This window comes from Myotis davidii, unplaced genomic scaffold (genome assembly GCF_000327345.1).
Source record: "Myotis davidii unplaced genomic scaffold, ASM32734v1 scaffold88, whole genome shotgun sequence".
NCBI classification, from domain to species: Eukaryota; Metazoa; Chordata; class Mammalia; order Chiroptera; family Vespertilionidae; genus Myotis; species Myotis davidii.
The window spans coordinates 2629998-2648532 of NW_006300377.1; the positions used below are offsets into that span (position 1 = coordinate 2629998).

Sequence of the window (18535 nt, forward strand, 5' to 3'; positions counted from 1 at the left end):
GCGCCTTGGTACGCGCCGCGGCGCGCGAGGTCTATGTAGGGAGCGCTCTGTGACTCACCGCCGCTCGGAGTGGGGGGAGCGGGGATGGGAGCCCCCAATCCCTCCTCGGAGCCCGGGAACTCTGGCTCCTGGGCCCTGGCGGTAGCTTCAAGTCTAAATTCTCTCCCAAACCCACCTCGACTAAAATCCACCCGGGGAACGTCGGGAGACCTGAAGTGGGGGCACAGGGCGACCCCTAAAAGAGCTAGGCTTTCTCTCCCCGCGTCCTGGCTGGGATGGGGGAGGCCGGGAGTGCCGCCGCCCTTCTTCCAGCATCCTACGGTTGGCCGGTGTCCTCCCGGCTCCTCTCGGGTAATTACAGGCCTGCAGCGCTGCTTACCCAGGTCTCTAATCCGCTGGGTCCCTCCCAGCTCCAAACTGGGTGGTCCTGGCCCAGAACCTCCCCACCCCCATCAGACCCCTGAATCTCCTCGGATTTTCCCCCCCTGTGGCCTGTTGAAGGACTGGACCCCTTCTGACTCCCCTCCACCAAGGAACCCTGCTTCCTAGTCCTCCAAAGTGGGTCCCCCAATTCCTGTTAGTGCCAGCTGAGGTGGGGCCTCCAGCCAAGTCGGGCTGCAGCCTGGGCAGACAGGGAGCTTGCTGGGAAGGTGGATCGATGAGGTGCTGCTGCAGAGATTGACAGAGGAAGGAGGAGGTGCAACGGGGCCTGCCCACCCCAGCCCTGCCCTTTGTCCTGACCTCTAGAAGGTCAGTTCTCCAGTTCTCCATTGTCTAGAGAGTAGGCCCCGTGAGTTGTTGTCCTCCTGTCCCTCTTTCTCCTCAATGTCTCCTTCCTTTGAGCATCTCCAGAGAGCAGCCATTTCAAGGGGGAGGGTGGAGAACAAAGGGGTCTGGGTCCCGGGCAACCTAAGAGTGGTAGTTGGGGACCTGAACCCTCTGGGGAGGGGATGCAGAAGGAATAGTTCCCCCTCCAGCCCCAAATCATTAGGAGATGATAGAAGGCCTGCGGATGAAGCTTGTAACCTTAAGCTAGTGTCTTAAGGTTTCTGAAACCCAGTGTGCTCACCTATAAAGTCAGGAAAATAATGGTATCATGAGGTATCATGGGGTGGTTATAAGGTTAAAGACTCTAACACAGATGAAGTTCTTAGCATAGAGCCTGGCATATAGAAAACGCTTAATAAATCAGCACGACGACGACGATGATGATGATGATGGGGTTTCAAAGGTGAAAGCAAATTATGATGAGCAGATTCCCCATCTTTGTTGTTAGTTACTCCATCTGCAGGGTGAGGGTGAGGGGACCACGTGGACAGCGGGGATGAGGACTGTCCTTCGTGAGGTCAGAGAGGCCTCAAGGCCTGCATCTTCCACAGGTGACAGGCCCACCCTGAGCCAAGCAGTGAACTAGACTCAGGAGAATTCATGAATGGAATCCAAGAGGGGGAGAGCCCTCTTGGATGGATCTTTCCCCACCCCCACCTCTGATCTTGAGCTGACTGCAAGGATAAAGGCATATACTAGTAGGTGGGGGTAGTGAGATACCCTCATTGGCTATGCTCAGGAATAGTGAAGGGGAAATGGTAGCTAAAAATGAAAAGATAGGCCAGGGATGGATTTGAATGTACAGAAACAGGCATGAATGAGCTTGACATTACAATCTACATTAAGCATGTCAAACTCGTGGCCCAAAACGAATATTTTTGTGGCCCAGTCAATATAACGGTATGTAAGAAACATTTTAATAAAAATTTTATAACTTAATTTTTACAATATTCTGTTATACATAATACATAACAATTAATAATGAACTACAATGTTCGCTAATGACTGATTATTATAATCACGTTGCATTCATTTCCTTTACGCGCCTTACACGCAGGCACACCATTTCTCTCCACTAATACTAGCAGCGATTTTTTTAGCAGCCGATTGCCACGTCATTAGTCTTGGACTGACTTGTTTGGTGTGTGCAACAGGAAATATTTCGCTTTCAGAGATCAAGAAAAAGAAGGTTACTTGCATTACACTTATTAATTTTGACCAGTTATTCAGTGGCTTGTAAGTTAATGTTCAAGAAAAAAATATTAATTTTTATTAAAATGTTTCTTACATACCGTTATATTGACTGGGCCACAAAAATATTCGTTTTGGGCCACGAGTTTGACATGCTTGATCTACGTGATGTAGATCATGGAGATTCTTCAGGAGAAGGATAAGCAGTGCTATAGAGCTGGAAATCCTCTGTTGTGTCTAATGATCTGAGATTGACTTTGCAGAGCTCACTGCAGAGACAGTGTATGGTATTAGACTCCATCAGTGATTCTCAACCAGAGGCAATTTATCCCCCTAGGGCAGTGGTCGGCAAACTGTGGCTCGAGAGCCACATGTGGCTCTTTGGCCCCTTGAGTGTGGCTCTTCCACAAAATACCACGAAATTTCAATCGCACTGTATGTGTGCGCCCACACGTGGTATTTTGTGGAACAGCCACACTCAAGGGGCCAAAGAGCCACATGTGGCTCACAAGCCTGGTTTAGATGCACTTTTGGTTGTCACAGGGGGAGTGTTACTGAAATCCTGTGCTAAGATGCGAGGGATGCCACTTAACATCATACAATGCATAGGACTTCCCAGAACAAAGAATCATCAGGCCTTAAAACATCAATGGTGCCAAGGGGAAGGAACCCTTCCCTAGATTGAGGGTGTGGGCACCTGAGCCCCCTCACAAGATGCTAGTGATGCAGCTTCCTGCATGCTGAGGGGTGCACACTGAGTACTGGGAGGATGGAGCCTGGAAAGTACGTGTCCTGAGATTGCTGTCGTCAGAAAACATAGATGGAGTGGACTTCTCTTCATTCTCCCCCTAACTGACCAGGATCCCTGGCAGATCCCAGGCCTTGGCCACTGAGAAGGTTTAGAGTGGTGTCTCTCTCTGAGTTTGGGCTGAGTGACAGTGCCTGAGGACCCCCATTTGCCCCCCAAATATTAAACATCCTGGAGATGGGGCACTGGCAACACCCAAAGCTAAGCCTCGAACAGGCTGCCCTGACTTCTTAGATGAGGGCAGGGAACTGTGTGGCCTCTCCTACCGCCCAGGGCTCGTCCACTGTACAGAAACAGGCATGAATGAGCTGTTAGCCTCCCCACAGCCTGGGCTCCGGGATAGTTCTTGAATGGGGATCAGAAATATGTCCCCTTTCTGATCCTGTTACAGGAGGGCAGGAGTTTATACCACCTCTTGGTGAGGCAGGGTCCATGATGAGCCTGATGGAGCGGGGAAGGAAATCACTGGATTTGACACTGAGCTATGAATCAGGACCAAGGCCCTGGAGGCTGCCTTCACACCCACAAAGTAGGAAGTGGGAGGGGCCTCATGTTGGGGTGGGGACAGCAGGGAAGAACAGTCACCAGATTCTCCTACCCCACCCGCAAGGTACTACTGCATGAGGGGGGTCTAACCCAGACTGCTTTCCTGGGGAGCCATAGCCTCGAGGGCCCACGCCCTGGCGCTGGGGGTGGAGAGTGTCCTCGAGGATGTTGGTGATATCATCTGCAATAGGCCTCCCTCTCTCCCGCTCTTGGGATGCAGAAGAACAGAGAGGGATGGGAGGGGCAGAAACTCAGATCCAAGACTAATTAGGTTCAACCCTTTGGGTTCCTGGGAAGAGGTCTTTGTCTAAAGGCCTTGCTAGCGATGGGAAGTTGCCCTTGCTGTGTTCTTTTCCAGGGAGAAGGAGATGAGGGTGGGGAGGAATTGGGATTCGGGGAAAATGTTCCTAAATCCTGGCCCTGAGGGGTGGTGGGAGGAATTGGGATTCAGGAAAATGATGGAAGTGGCACTGAGAGCCCTTGGAGTGGCTAAGGAGCCTTTACTTATTAAGTTTTAATTTTTAAAATCGATTTTAGAGAGAGAAAGAGGAAGGGGGAGAAAGAAAAACATCAGTTTGCTGTTCCACTCATTTATGCATTCATTGGTTGATTCTTGTATGTGCCCTGACTGTGGTGGGGAGGGTGGGATGGTGCGGGTGGTGTCGAACTGCAACCGTAGTGTATGGGGATGATGCTCTAACCAGCTGAGCTACCCGGCCCGAGCTTATAAGGAGCCTTTAAATTCTCACGTAAGCCAGGAGGAGACCCTATAGATCAGCCTGAGATGGACCCTGCCCCTCCCTTAATTTAAGATTGATGACATTTTTGAAAAGTCCCCCCCCAAAAAAGACGCCAAGAGGAGGAATCACACACACATAATAAATAAAATAAAAGGTTTCACAGGCCGAGAGGAAGAATCTCAGAGGTTGAAAGATAGGCAAGGAGAGAGGCTCCACTTCCAGTCTCTCCAGAACCTCCCTGCTTGACAGCAGGCTGGGTGGGGTGGGGCGGGTGGCTGTCCGTGACTGTGACTCAGGTTTCTGTGGGCAGCCAAAGGCAGCCGGCAGGGAGGAGCCCAGACCAACAGGCAGGCCAGCCAACTGCAGCTTTCACCTCAGCTGTCCTCTCTCCTGGGAATTCGGGATGCTCTTCTCTGGCTGTGCTAGCCTCTGGGGATCGCTGACCCCTGCTTTGCCTACCCCTAGCCCCCATGTTCCTTCCCAAAACCCTCAGCCCTTGGTCCTCTCCCCTAGGCACTGACACAGGAGGGAGAGTTGTGGGGCACTGCCTCTCGGGAGGCCCCAGAATGTCTGTGCCACAGGGAGCAGGGTAACATAATAATCTGGCCTGCACCCTGAGGGGAGACAGGGGAGTCCTGGGCACTAGCTTTCAGCCTGAGCAGCTGAGCCCACCAGTCTCCCCCAGCCTGGGTGGCTCAAGTCTGAACAGGCTGGTTGTGATGATGAAGGTTGGGGGCTAGAATGCTGCTTCTGCAGAGTCAGGCCGACATGAGGAGAGGGTGCTCAGCTACTCCAGCCATGCCCCTCAGAAATGACCAGCCAGGGAGGAATTGTTGGAGCTCAAACCAAAGAGCTCTGGTCAGGGACAGTAGGACTTCCCCTTGGTGATGGATGCGGGTGTGGCCAACACATTCCCCTGGTGTTTCTGGGACCTGTTCCTTGAGCTATTTATTTATTTATTTTGAGAGCGGCGAGAAGAAAGGGAATACACACTTTGTGTCCCCGTGCTCTGTATACGCCGCTCACCAGTCTTCATGACTGAGAGAGATCCAGTAACTTGCCTAAAATGGCAAAACTGGAATCATAACCCACAGTGGCTTGCCACCAACACTGATGATCTCTTCTGGAAGCCAGGCAGTTGTTCTAGGGAGGGAGCCAGAAGAATGTGACCTGAACTTTATGGAATACACCGGATAGTCCATCACAGGGTACAGGTGGTAGGATGCAGATGCTGGCTGCGTTTGGAGTTTGGGGACAGATGGCAGTTTGTTAAATATTTTTGTAGTGAAGGAGAGAGATTTGCATGTGAGCCACTGCTAGTTTTTTGGGACATCCTGGGATCTTCTAGCTCTGAATTGCAGCAACAGCATAAGAAGCAAGTTGAAAAAAGGGACTTTCCGTACGCGAGACCAAACCCGGCGAGAGAGGAATTTGCGGAGCATTTCTGAGTGGGGGCTGGGGTGTGGGGAGGAGTGGGGAAGTATGTGGTTGATACAGAATTACCGTAAGGTGCGGACGCCACCCAGTGGCCTGTATGCAGCCTAGGGGAAGACAGGCTCTGCAAACTAACCGCGCGCGGAGTACTCTGGGAGTTGTAGTCCAGCTGAACTAAAGGGGCGGTGCTGCCAGCGGGGCTGTTGGGTGTTGTAGTCCGACGTTTTGGGGCGGGAGGGGTCAGTTACCCTCGTCGGCCGGACCACGAGTCCCGTGGTGCCTCGCGGCAGGCCGCGCAGGCGCGGTGAGTCGGTGCCTGTCAGTCCGGAAGGCTGAGGGGCCGCGGCTGGGTTGAACCTTGTTAGAAGGGGTCGCTGAGTGGGCCTGTGGCGAGGTGGGTTGGGGCTTCCGGCACCATGTCGAGGCAGGCGAACCGTGGCACTGAGAGCAAGAAAATGGTAACTTGGAGCGTGTGACTTCGGCGGGCGGGGCAGAATAGAGGCGTTCTGGGGAAGGGGTCCGGCGTGGAGCGCAGTTGGGAAAGTGTCCTCCTTTGAGCTCCGGGAGGAGGTGGTTCCTCTGGAGGCAGGAGGCGCAGGTTGGTGGGCTGAGAGGGGTGCGTCCCTCGGGGGCGTCCCGGGCCCGGGGCCGGTTGGAGGGCCGCTGGAGTGGCTCAGAGAGCTCCCCCATCCCCCCGCCTGCGAGCAGCAGAGCAGCTGTGCGCTAGGCCAACAGCAGCGACGGTAAGAACAGTCGTGGGCACCTATTACCCTGTGTGTTAGGCCCTGGGCCAGCCACTTTCCGTGTATCATCTCACTTAATCCGCGAAGTAATCCCCTCAGATGGAAGCAGTTATTGCCATCTTGCAGCTCAGAGAGGTTACCTAACTCGCCCACATTTACAGCTAGGAAGAATCAGGATTTGAACCCCTGTCTCTCTGCTTCCGACCACGGGGCCGTGCTCTCTCGCACTTGCCTGGGCGCTGTGAGATGCTCGGAGGCTGCTTTTGTCGGAAAGGAGCTTTGTGTTCCGCGGAGTCGGGTGGGCCAAGGTGGCGCTCGGTGGTGTCCCTCCGGAAGGGGCAGGCTCTCTTCTTGTCCTGGGAACAGCGGGACACCAGAGAGTCCCATAAGGTTTGCCCAGGATGGGGCCTGGGCCTGGAAAGGAAGGTAGATGACACTTTTCTCCAAAGTAAGGGGACTTCTTGACAAGTGTTTCTTTTCTTTGGCATGTTGTTACTTCCTCCGGTTCCGCATGCTGTCTTTGTTTTCCAGCTCAAAAACTGTGTACTCCAGGTTGCCTGCTGGGCAGGTCAGGGGCCTTTTGTTATCTTCAGCTCTAGAGGGGATGATTAAACTTCCCTCGCACCTTTGCATGTGCTGCAGGAGACCCTATTGCTCCTGAGGAGGACTTAACTTTTTTTCTCAATCGGACCCCTTTTGAGAAGCTGATGATACCTGTCATGGAGCTTCTCCCCAGGAATATTAAATAGAAAAACATATACACAGACATTTAGTTACATTTGAAGAGACTCCATGGATTACAGGTTAAGAATTCCTATTTAGGCCGAAGCCGGTTTGGCTCAGTGGATAGAGCGTCGGCCTGCGGACTGTAGGGTCCCGGGTTCGATTCCGGTCAAGGGCATATACCTGGGGTGCGAGAGAAACATCAACCAGCTGCCTCGTGCACACCCCCTATTGAGGATGTGCCCACAACCAAGGTACATGCCCTTGACCTGAATCGAACCTGGGACTTTTCAGTCCGCAGGCCGACGCTCTATCCACTGAGCCAAACCGGTTAGGGTGAAAAGAGAATATTTTGCTAGGAAATTATCATGCAGGGAGAAAAGCGTGAGCATTGGTTGGAATTCTGTCTTTCTCAATTGATCCTCAGTTTCCTTATGTATAAAATGGAGACAATAGCCCTGACCAGTTTGGCTCAATGGATAGAGTGTCGGCCTGCGGACTAAAAAGTCCCAGGTTCGATTCCGGTCAAGGGCATGTACCTTGGTTTCAGGCACATCCCCAGTGGGAGGTGTGCAGGAGGCAGCTGGTTGATGTTTCTAACTCTCTATCCCTCTCCCTTCCTCTCTGTAAAAAAATCAATAAAATATATTTTTTAAAAAATGGAGACAATAATGCCCACCTAGGATTAAATTAGATTTCAGTGTAAATTGCAGAGGGCATGGTAAATGTTTCCTCCTCCTTAATGTATGAGCAGATATGAAAGGTCTTCCTGCTTAGTTTTCATAACTTGCATTTGTTTTGTACTTTAAAAAAATATATTTTTATTGATTTCAGAGAGAGGAGGGGGAGGGAGAGAGAGAGAAACATCAATGATGAGAGAGAATCATCGATTGGTTGCCTCCTGCACACCCCCTTTGATTCCTGCACACTGGAGTCAAACCTGGGACCCTTCAGTCCACAGGCCCATGCTCTATCCACTGAGCCAAACCAGCTAGGGCTGTACTTTTTTTTTTGAACCTGAAATCAATATTGAAATCTTTAATATGAGTTCAGTAGGAACCTGCAGTCTTCACTTCCAACCCCAGTATTCGCTCAGCTTTTCTGAAGTGAGGGAATTATGGAGGGGCTACAGCACACTCCTGCCTCAAAGCTTTTGCAACGGCTGTTGCTGCTTGGAACTTGCTTCATGCACAATTACTCAAATGTCACCTCCTCAGGGAGGCGTTCCCTGATCACACGATTAGTTCTCTGTTCTGTTACTCCACTGTTTTTCTTTATAGCACCGTCTACTTTAAATATTAAATATTAAATATTTCATTATAAATTATATATTTAGTTGTATATTTTCAGTCCCCCCCACGAATATATAACCTCCGTGAGAGTAGGAATTTTTGTTCACTGCTCCATTCTCGGCAACTGAAGGATGCCTGGCACTAGGCCGTCTGTATTTATTGAATGAATGGCAGGAGGGTGTGGTGTGTCCTCTCATTCAGTTCCTCTTGGTACCTGCTTGGGGCTTGTCACATGATCCTCTTTGTAGCCACCTGGTTTTCACATGCTCCTTTCCTCTCTGCTTGGGGCATCCCCACCTCCAGCAGAGGTCTTCCCTGTCAGCCCTAACTGCTGCCATCACCAGTCTTCTAATTGCTGTGTTCCCACTTAAACCTTTCAAAACTTCATGGTTTAATTTGCCCAAGTAACTAGAGCTCTGCTTTTAGTTTGTGCGAACAGAAACAGCCATTTGTCCAGCAAACTTTTCTTGAGTCCCAACTTTATGGAAAGCTCTGTGCTAGGTGTTGGGGGAAATGCAGAGATGCAGTCCTAGTCCTTAATTTGAGAGGCACATTATCTATGAGAGAGTCAGAAAAATACCAACGTAGGAGTATAGTACTGTCTGGGATTGAGTCCTGAGTTCCCTGCTTACTTATTGTGTGACCTTGGGCAAGTTTATTCATTGTCCTAAATATCAGTTTCACCAGCTTGAAAATAAATTTTAAAAAGGAATAATAGTATCTATATCATAAGGATGTTCTGAGTATTAATTGAGGTAGATATTGCATCCTGTCCCAGGATGGTTCAGTTCCGAGTCAGGGCACAGGCCCAGGTTGCAGGCTTGATCCCTGGTGGGGGGCATGCAGGAGGCAACCGACCCATGTTTCACTCTCACATCTATGTTTCTCTATCTTCTGCTCCCTCCTTTTCTCTCTCTCTCTCTCTCTAAAATAATAATAATAATAATAATAATAATAATAAGTATTTTTTTAAAAAAGAAGAAAATAGTTGACACTCAGTAAATGTCAGCTAGCATTTTTATTAGTAAAGATATTAGCCTTCATGTGTCTGCATAGTGTTTGGTTCTTGAATCCCGTGGACAACCAGGCCTGCCCTTCTTTTGTGTTGTGTTGCTAGTAACCCAACCCCAGCTACTCAGGTGAATTACTACTTAACAGCAGCACTCAGAACCTCCATGACAGGAGTCTGGAGAGGAAGAGAGAGGTGGACTCCGTCCTGCGACTGACCTTCCTTCTCCAGCTGCTGGGGGCAGTCACACTAGATTACTTCTCTTGACAAAAATAGTAAGTGTGACTCTTTTAGCATTAGCTCCAAAAATCAGCCCCTTTAAAGGAGATTTGGTGTGGTTTTTTTTGGGGGGGGGGGGTGCTAAGTAAAAACCTTCTGAAAATACCAAGTGCCCGAGCTCACCTGAGTGTAGGGCTTGGCTTAGCTTACTCTGCTCAGGTTGTACCTGAAGTACCTGGAGATCACACTGACTCTGTGAAACTGCTCCTATGGTTTGCTGGTCTGCAAAGAAAGCACCTTTAAGTCCATTATCTCATTAGATCCTCCTAACATCCCTGTGACTAGCATGACACATTCTCCTGTTACTGTTTCTGTGTGAGGAGATTGAGGTTTCATGAAGTGACTGACATAAAGTCTCACACCTAGTAAGTGGCAAGCTCAGACCCAGAAGGAGGTCTTCTGCTACAACCCAGTATTCTTTCTACTTGCCTTATTGATTGCTACAAAGTTCTTTTTTAAAAAATATATATATTTTATTGATTTTTTTTTTACAGAGAGAAAGGGAGAGGGATAGAGAGTTAGAAGCATCCATGAAAGAGAAACATTGATCAGCTGCCTCCTGCACACCTCCTACTGGGGATGTGCCCGCAACCAAGGTACATGCCCTTGACCGGAATCGAACCCGGGATCCTTCAGTCCACAGGCCGACACTCTCCACTGAGCCAAACCTGTCAGGACACTACAAAGTTCTTTATGTGGATCAAGATCTCCCTCTTTGAGCCTAAAATTCAGGGTGCTCTCTGACACCACACTACAGAGAACCAGTTTAAGAATAAAAATATCTACTAAAAATATCTAATATCTACTTGAGTTCATACTATGCCCCCGGGCACTATGCAAGCCTCTTATTGGAATCTCACAGTAACCATGAAGGGCAGACAGTATTGTCGTCACTGTACAGATGGGAAAACCTGAAATTCAGAGATATTAAGGAATGGATTAGGGTCACATAAGTTGTAATGAGACAGTGCTTAACTATAAGAAGACTGCATCTCAGCCCTGGCCAGTGTGGCTCAGTTGGTTGGAGCGTGGTCTTGTGCACCAAAGGGTCGTGGGTTGAATTCCCAGTTAAGGGCCCGTACTTGGGTTGCAGGTTCATCCCTGGCCCTGGTCGGGGTGCCTGCAGGACATGACTGATCAATGTCTCTTTCTCTCTTCCCCTCTCCCTCCGTCCCTTCCACGCTCTGAAATTCTGAGTGCTGCCATTAAAAAATTAATGGGAAAAATATCCTCGGGTGAGGATTAACAAAACAAAAAAAAGAGAAGAAAACTGAGTCTTAGTTACTTAACCTGTTACCTGTAAAATGGGGATAAGTAACGTTTTATAAATGTTAATGACCATTATTATTGAACATAAAGCAATTGTAAAGTAGAAGTGTTGCAGAAGAGATTCATATTTCTGTTGGGAGGGAGAATGTGGTGCTTATGATCAGTGAAGAAATTGAACTGGTTGAATAGCTGACCTTTAAGGTCCCGTGGAATCTTTTGTTACAAGGGTCACAGGACTGAAAACCCAGGTCTTCAGACTGTAAATGCCTCTATATTTCTCTGATTTCCTCCACAGTTCTCTTTGTTCACTTCTTTCTTAAAAAAAAAAAAAAAATACCGATTTTCAGAGAGAGGAAGGGTGAGGGGGAGAGAGAGACATTGATATGGTAGTGCAACATCGATTGGCTGCCTCCTGCATGCCCCCTACTAGAGTCTGCAACCTGGGCAAATGCCTTGACTGGGAATCAAACTGCCAACCCTAAAGTGCACAGGACAGCCAGTGCCCAACCAACTGAGCCACACCAGCCAGGGCTGTTCACTCTCTCATCACACTAGTCTCCTACCTGTTTCTCAGACATGGCAAGCATACTCTCACCTGAAAGCCTTTACACTTCCCTAGGACTTTTCACCAGGATATTATCTTTATGGCTTGTCCTTACTTCCTCCTGTTCTTTTATGTCATTTTAATGAGGCCTTTTCTGTCTACCCTATTTAAAATTGACAGGAACAAAAAATAAATAAAATAAAATTGGCAGGAACATAAATACCCACTAATCTCCTTTTTTGCTCGGTTTCCTCCACAGAACTTATCACTATCTGGCAAGCCATATATTTTATTTATTCGGTTCATTATCTGTCTCTCTCTAATTACATAGTGCCTGGTACATAGTAAACACTGAATGACTCTTTTCTATACCACAACCCCATTCCTATCTGTAAAGTGTGAAGACCTTTAAGTTACATATTTATGTTGCAAATAGGCTTGGTTCACAATGGGAGATGGAGACAGACCTGCCAATCAGAGGGTGCAGAGAGCCTGGGTCAGGGATCCCATTCCCACATCCCAGGAACGTTGATTCTGTGACCACGCACTGGTCTGTCTAGGACCTTGATTTTTCTCATCAGTAAATTGGGGGCTGTTGCATCTGTAAGGAGCTTGATAACATCATGATATGCTTGTTACTTGGCATCATGGTGGGCTGAGGCTCTTGGAGTTTCTGTCCAAGGGCTCATTAATAATGGAAGGAAAGCTCTCTTGACTTAATGCAGCGATGCCAATTCTATGGACTGGTTACTGCTGGATTGTCTCCATCCATTCATGCCCAAGTCATTCTAGTGCCAAACCTTAACCTGACTAGAAAAATCATTCTCCTCCTCAATAGCTTCTCTTGAATTGCCATAGTTGGTAAAAGGTCTCTTGGAGATACCCTGATCTGGCTGTTTTAGTTGCGTTCAAAGAACTTCCTAGTTCTGAAACTGATGCTCTTTGACTTCCTAGTGCAGCTAAATGTTTTGTTTCGTTTTAGGGGGGTTATTAACATTGCAGTTTTGGGGGACAGTGTATAGAATGAACATTGGTTTAGAAGCTCTTGGTTTTTGTCCTCCAAAATTACTTTTGTCAATAATGAGCTGTTTGTCCTTAACCATTCTGAGTCTCAGTTTTCTCATCTCTAAAATGAGATTAATTCCTGCCCTCTCTGCTTTACGGAGTTATTGTGGAGTGGAAAATGAGGTGGTGAAAAATAGAACACAGTATGTAAGCAAAAGGCGTCATATATTATTCTTGCCATGGGGACGAGGGAGGAGCACTGGGTCCTGAGAGCCTGGGTCTTAACTTGAGTTGGACTTTATTCCCCAGAATACTTAAAGACAGAACGATGCTCCACTCCCAGTTTGACAAGCCTCCCTTCAGAAGGGAGCGGTTGAGCGGCAGTCTTATTTGTTTAGCCTCGTATCTGTGTGAATCCATTGGTCCAAATATACTGTTAACATCTCACTTTGTTTAATTCTGATAATGCCTTTCCCTCAACTTGCTGCTTTCATTCTGTCTTTTATTAGTCTTTGGTTTTGTACTTCTTTTATTTATTTATTTATTTATTTTTAAATTTATTGTTGAAAGTGTTACAGATGTCCCCCTCTCTCCCCCCATTGGCCCCTCCCCTGTTGCACTTCTTTTTGCCTTCCACATCTCTCTGTTTCTTGGTAGGAAGGTGACAGGATTCTTTATCTGAGAAAGAGTTTCTGTGGTTTTTAACTGTGATTATAATAGAAACCAGTGCAGATACACAGCAGAGTGTGTTCCTTTCAGAATTATCCCCTTTCCTGGAAACATTCTGGCTGTGTGTCACGAGGAACATTATTTTCCCATGCCTTAGAAGAGGGCTATCGTCATGTGATGGACTTCATCTTAGACTTCCTTCTTCCCCATGGAGAGGGCCCCTTGGGTCCTCTGCTGTTCCTGGGTGGGGCCGTGGGAGTGGGGAGTCCCTCGGTCACATTTGCCAACCCACAGAGGGTAATTTGTAAATGTCTGCTTGGGTTTGCCTTGCACAGGAGCTAGGGAGTGACTACTGCTCGCACACCGGATTCCGGTGACTGGAGCTTAGGGCTGGTAGCTGTAGTGGGGTTCTGGATTTGCAGAAGCCGACCTCGGTGTGTTGGAAAGTGCCTCTTACGGCCTGTTTTATAGTGGGTCTGGCTGCCACGTTGACCATGGGGAGCCAGATTCCTTGGCCCCTCCTTAGGGGAGGATGTTCCCTCCCACCAGACACAATGACCGTCCTTTGAATCCTGGCAGTTGCATTGAGGCCCGTCCAGACTCTCACCAAACTTTCTCTTTTGTGTGTCCTGACTGCGTTTTGAATCTCTTTTAGAGCTCTGAGCTCTTCACCCTGACCTATGGGGCTCTGGTCACCCAGCTATGCAAGGACTATGAAAATGACGAAGATGTGAATAAGCAGCTGGACAAAATGTGAGTGAGCTCCTCTGTGGGAGCAGCAAGAATGGGGCCCCGTAGAACATGAACGTACATGGTCCTTTGGCGCTCAGAACAGGGTCGTCACTCTTATAACCAACATTTTGGCTTCCGCTGAGCTCATTTACTGGGATGTTTTGGAATTACCTCCATTTTCCTTTTACCACCTTATATACAGATATAAGCCTTTATACAGATATAAAGCACTCAGATTCTCTAATATAGTCTGTTCTCTTGTTTCCTTCCCAGGGGCTATAACATTGGAGTTCGACTGATTGAAGATTTCTTGGCACGGTCAAATGTGGGGAAGTGCCATGACTTTCGGGAAACTGCAGATGTCATCGCCAAGGTCATTATCCTGGGTGGAAGGGTTGTCTTTGGGAGGCACAGCTGACCACTCTTTGTCTCCCTTAGAGAGACCCTTAGCATTCCAAAAGATTAGCTAGGCAGCTGTTTGGGCCAAAGAAACCCTCCTGGTGGCTTGGGAATAGCACAGATTATGAAAAGGGAAGAGTAGTTGGGATGATCCCTGTGTATCAAAGCCCCACTGAAATCAGAGCCAGGCCTCAGCTGTGAAGATGTAGCAGAGTAGCATGGCAGTTAAAAATACAGACATACCGCCCTGGCCGGTTTGGCTCAGTGGATAGAGCGTCACCCTGCAGACTGAAGGGTCCCAGGTTTGATCCGGTCAAGGGCATGTGCCTGGGTTGCGGGCACATCCCTGGCAGGGAGTGTGCAGGAGGCAGCTGATTGATGATGTTCCTCTCTCATTGATGTTTCTAACTCTCTATCCCTCTCCCTTCCTCTCTGTAAAAAATCACTTAAAAAAAAAAAACAGACACACCTGGCTTGGCTGGTGTGGCTCAAGGGTTGAACATCACCCTATGAGCCAGGAGGTCAAGGTTTGATTCCAAGTCAGGGCGGATGCCCAGGGGGCATGTAGGAGGCAGCCGATCAGTGATTCTCATCATAGATGTTTCTATCTCTCTCTCCCTTTCCCTTCCTCTCTGAAATCAATACAAATATATTTTTTTTAAAAAAGAATGTAGACACACCTGGCTTCATATTTTGGTTTCAATATTCATTAGTTCTTAGGTAACTTACTTTAACCTCTTTAATTACCAGTTACCTCATCTTTAAAATGAAGAAAATAAGAGCTCCCTCACAGGGTTGTTGTAAGGAGTAAATGGAAAAATGAATGCACTTAATGTAGTGCGTATAGTAAATGTTTGCTATTAATAATATTAGTATTACATAATATCTATATATATAAAAGCCAGGTGACCTGAATGACAGAACAACTGGTCACTATGATGGACAACCGGCCATTTCGGCCCCTTCCAACCTCCCTTGGCCCCTCCCCCCAGCTGGCCCCATCCCCAATTGTCCCCCCCATTGGGGGCGGGGCCAGCTGATCTCCCGCAGCTCCTCCCCCCTGCCGACCCAGCCCCAATGCTGGCCAGACCCAGGTCTCTAGGATTAATAATAAACGATAAAACACCTATAGCATTGTAGTGTCAGTTATCTTGCCCAAATCCAAGAGAGGGTCGACAGTGGAGAGTTTGGTGAGGGTTTGGGATTAGGAGGGTAGATAGAGGGAAGGCGCTCTTCAGGGTAATTCTGCCCCAGTGACCTGTATTCCCATTCAAAAAGAAGGGCTCAGACACAGAACAGGGCAGTGGGTTGGGGCCTCTGTGCGCTCAGATGCTGGTTCAGGCCAGGCATCCTAATTAGAAGGCCAGTGCTTCCTTCCGCTACAAAGTGCAGGTGGACAGCAAGTTGTTGCCTGATTATATGATACCTTGAAAGAGAGGAGTATGGAATTGTGCACAGATGCCTTTTTTGCCCTGAATGCCTAAAGCTTCAGTGTCTTCCAGAGCCACAGCTTTGTTCCTGAGTCACTTAGTTCCCCTTTGCCAGCCCATCACCTTCCTATGTGCAGCCCCTGCTGCTCTTCCCATGGTGCTCTTGTGTGTTCCCTGACAGGTGGCATTCAAGATGTACTTGGGCATCACTCCAAGCATCACCAATTGGAGCCCAGCTGGTGACGAATTCTCCCTCATTTTGGAAAATAACCCGTTGGTGGACTTTGTAGAACTTCCTGATAACCACTCATCCCTTATTTATTCCAATCTCTTATGTGGGGTGTTGCGGGGAGCTTTGGAGATGGTGAGTACAGCTCTTTACCTTCTGGGACACCTGAATGTGGTAGGGGCCTGATAAATGCTTGAATGAGCCCTAACCGGTTTGGCTCAGTGGATAGAGGGTCGGCCTGTGGACTCAAGGGTCCCAGGTTCGATCCCGGTTAAGGGCATGTACCTTGGTTGCAGGCACATCCCCAGTGGGGAGTGTGCAGGAGGCAGCTGATCAATGTTTCTCATCGATGTTTCTAACTCTATCCCTCTCCCTTCCTCTCTGTAAAAAATCAATAAAATATATTTTTAAAAAAATGCTTGAATGAATAAGAGGGAGAGGGATCGAAGAAAGGCCTTTGGATCACCTGGCACTTCGCTGCCTGGGAGGGTGATGCTGCTGAGTGTAGGGTGCACGCTGGACGTCTCTACGTGGTGACGATCCTCCCTGCTAGACTGAGACGGGGCTGTCGGCACCCAGAGCCCAGAGCATCCATTCCCAGGTGGCTTATTTGGTGACAGTCTCACTCGGTGTATTCTTTGCTAAGTCTCTCCTTATGGGCCGGGCCACTGCCTTCTACAGGAGAACGTTGGAATTGACAGTCTTGTCCTGTGGAAACCAGCCCCCTGTTTTGGCTGCTGTGGAGGAGCCAGTTATAGCCCCATCCCCAGAGGCTCCCCAGAGGCTGTGGCTGGGCAGTCACCCTTCATTTCCCACTGTCCCCAGGTCCAGATGGCTGTGGAGGCCAAGTTTGTCCAGGACATCCTGAAAGGAGACGGCGTGACAGAAATCCGGATGAGGTTCATCAGGCGGATTGAGGACAATCTCCCAGTTGGAGAGGAATGACCGTCCCCAGGACTTAGGGCTGCCAGCAGGAGCACTGGCTGGAATCAGAAAGCCTCAGTGCTCCCTCTGCCCTCTAGAACTCAGTGACTGTTGAACACGGATGTTATATATTCTTCTATCCTTGTTTCCATTCTCCTGCTAGACTGTGATATAGTCCATTTACCCCACAAGTGTGTACATTCGGGAGGGAAATCCTTTGCTCCCTTTCCCTTCAAAGGGGTGGATGTAGTCATCCTTAGTTGGACTAGAAAGAGCTCAACCATTTTACATTCCTGAAGCAAAACCCACTTTCACCCATTAAGAGGCAAGCCTGGCACATCTATCCCTGGGCCTTCAGAAAGCCATTGGAACCTGGCTGTGGGGGACCCAGGGTTGTGGGGCGGGGAGGAGAGGTGGGGAGGGGTGGCTGGGAGCTGCTAGCGATGGTGTGACACGTCTAGTGCCGCCAGGAGAGGGGAGCCCGTCGTGCTGGAAACACTGACTTCTGGGAAGCCACCCAGGTCTCATTCCTCCCTGCTGTTTGGAGGCAACATCTCCTCTTTTTACAGAGGGTTCATCCTTTTTCTTACAAATTCTGCAATAAAGACACATTCTTGAGTGAAGTCCCAACCCTGTCCTGTTTTCTTCCTGCTCAGCCCTGGGAATTTTGTTACAGTGGGCGAAGAGACCAGCTGAGTTCCTGGCCCTGCCTTGATTTTATCTGGTCCTGATAGACCAGAGAGCCTGGGAAACCTGGGAGCAAACCAGGCCCTTCAGAGTCATGTTTGGGTTTACCCTATAGTAAAGTATAGAAGCAGACCGTTCTCCCAGACATACCCTGGGCTCTTGGCCACCAATTCAGGGTTTTGTCCTAAAAAGACCATGTAATCCCTGGTGTTGGGTACCATTTATTGTGTGCTTCCCGTGTGTCAGACTGCAATGAACCCTTGATGTATTATCTAGTTCACAGTAATTCCATTTGTAGAGGGGAGGCCACAAGTTGCTCAAGGTCGGACAGCTAGTAAGTGGAGATGATAGGGTTCAAAGCCCCAGCCAACCTCCAAAACCCACGTTCTTAATGATAGCAGCGTGGGAGGAGGAGAGCAGGCCTGTGGCTTCCTCTCCTAGCCTTACAGAGCCTAGGATAGCTTTCAAAGGGCTTGGGGGATCTGAGTTGTCAGGCCTTGTTTGGTAGCACCTTTCTTGTCAATATCTAGGGCAGGGGTGGGCAAACTTTTTGACTCGAGGGCCACAATGGGTTCTTAAACTGGACCGGGGGCGGAACAAAAGCATGGATGGAGTGTTGGTGTGAACTAATACATGTTAACACTGCTGCTGGTGAAGGAGCGGAGGGGAGGGCAAGAGAACCCTCCGCTCTTTCGGCTCCGCGGGCCGGATAGAACAGCCGAACGGGCCGGATCCGGCCCGCGGGCCGTAGTTTGCCCACGGCTGCTCTAGGGCCTTAAGGTTCAGATACTCAGGTTGTTGGGGTCTGGGAAACGGGGCCCCTGGGCCTTCCCGAAGGTTAGTAGACAGGCCTGAGATGAGGCGTGGTAATGATGCATTGTGCTTGAAGAGTTCTTGGTTGTAGGTTAGGACCAGGGTCTGGGACACCAGGAAGAGAGGCAGTTTGCACATGACCTGCCTCTTCCAGCTCACTTTAAAAATTTTTAATATTTTTTTATTTTTTATTTTTATTTTTTTAAAATATATTTTTATTGATTTTTTACAGAGAGGAAGG

The 18535-nt window shown here is 48.8% G+C and overlaps 1 protein-coding gene across 3 annotated transcripts; it reads left to right on the forward strand.

Moving 5' to 3' along the window:
- Window positions 1–5828: 5828 nt before the first annotated feature.
- On the forward strand, window positions 5829–17424 carry TRAPPC3 (trafficking protein particle complex 3). Of its 3 annotated transcripts, none has more exons than XM_006777300.2 (5): window positions 5829–6005; window positions 13736–13833; window positions 14086–14185; window positions 15823–16059; window positions 16286–16689. In XM_006777300.2, exons 1-4 carry the CDS (start codon window positions 5964–5966, stop codon window positions 16054–16056), a joined length of 474 nt encoding a protein of 157 aa, XP_006777363.1. In that variant the 5' UTR covers window positions 5829–5963; the 3' UTR covers window positions 16057–16059; window positions 16286–16689. The 3 variants fall into 3 exon arrangements, with proteins under 3 accessions (XP_006777363.1, XP_006777362.1, XP_015428358.1); XM_006777299.1 differs by lacking the exon at window positions 16286–16689 and adding an exon at window positions 16696–17424 and having other exon boundaries at window positions 5831–6005; window positions 15823–16005; XM_015572872.1 differs by lacking the exons at window positions 5829–6005; window positions 16286–16689 and adding exons at window positions 6207–6290; window positions 16696–17424 and having other exon boundaries at window positions 15823–16005.
- The last annotated feature ends 1111 nt before the right edge of the window (window positions 17425–18535 follow it).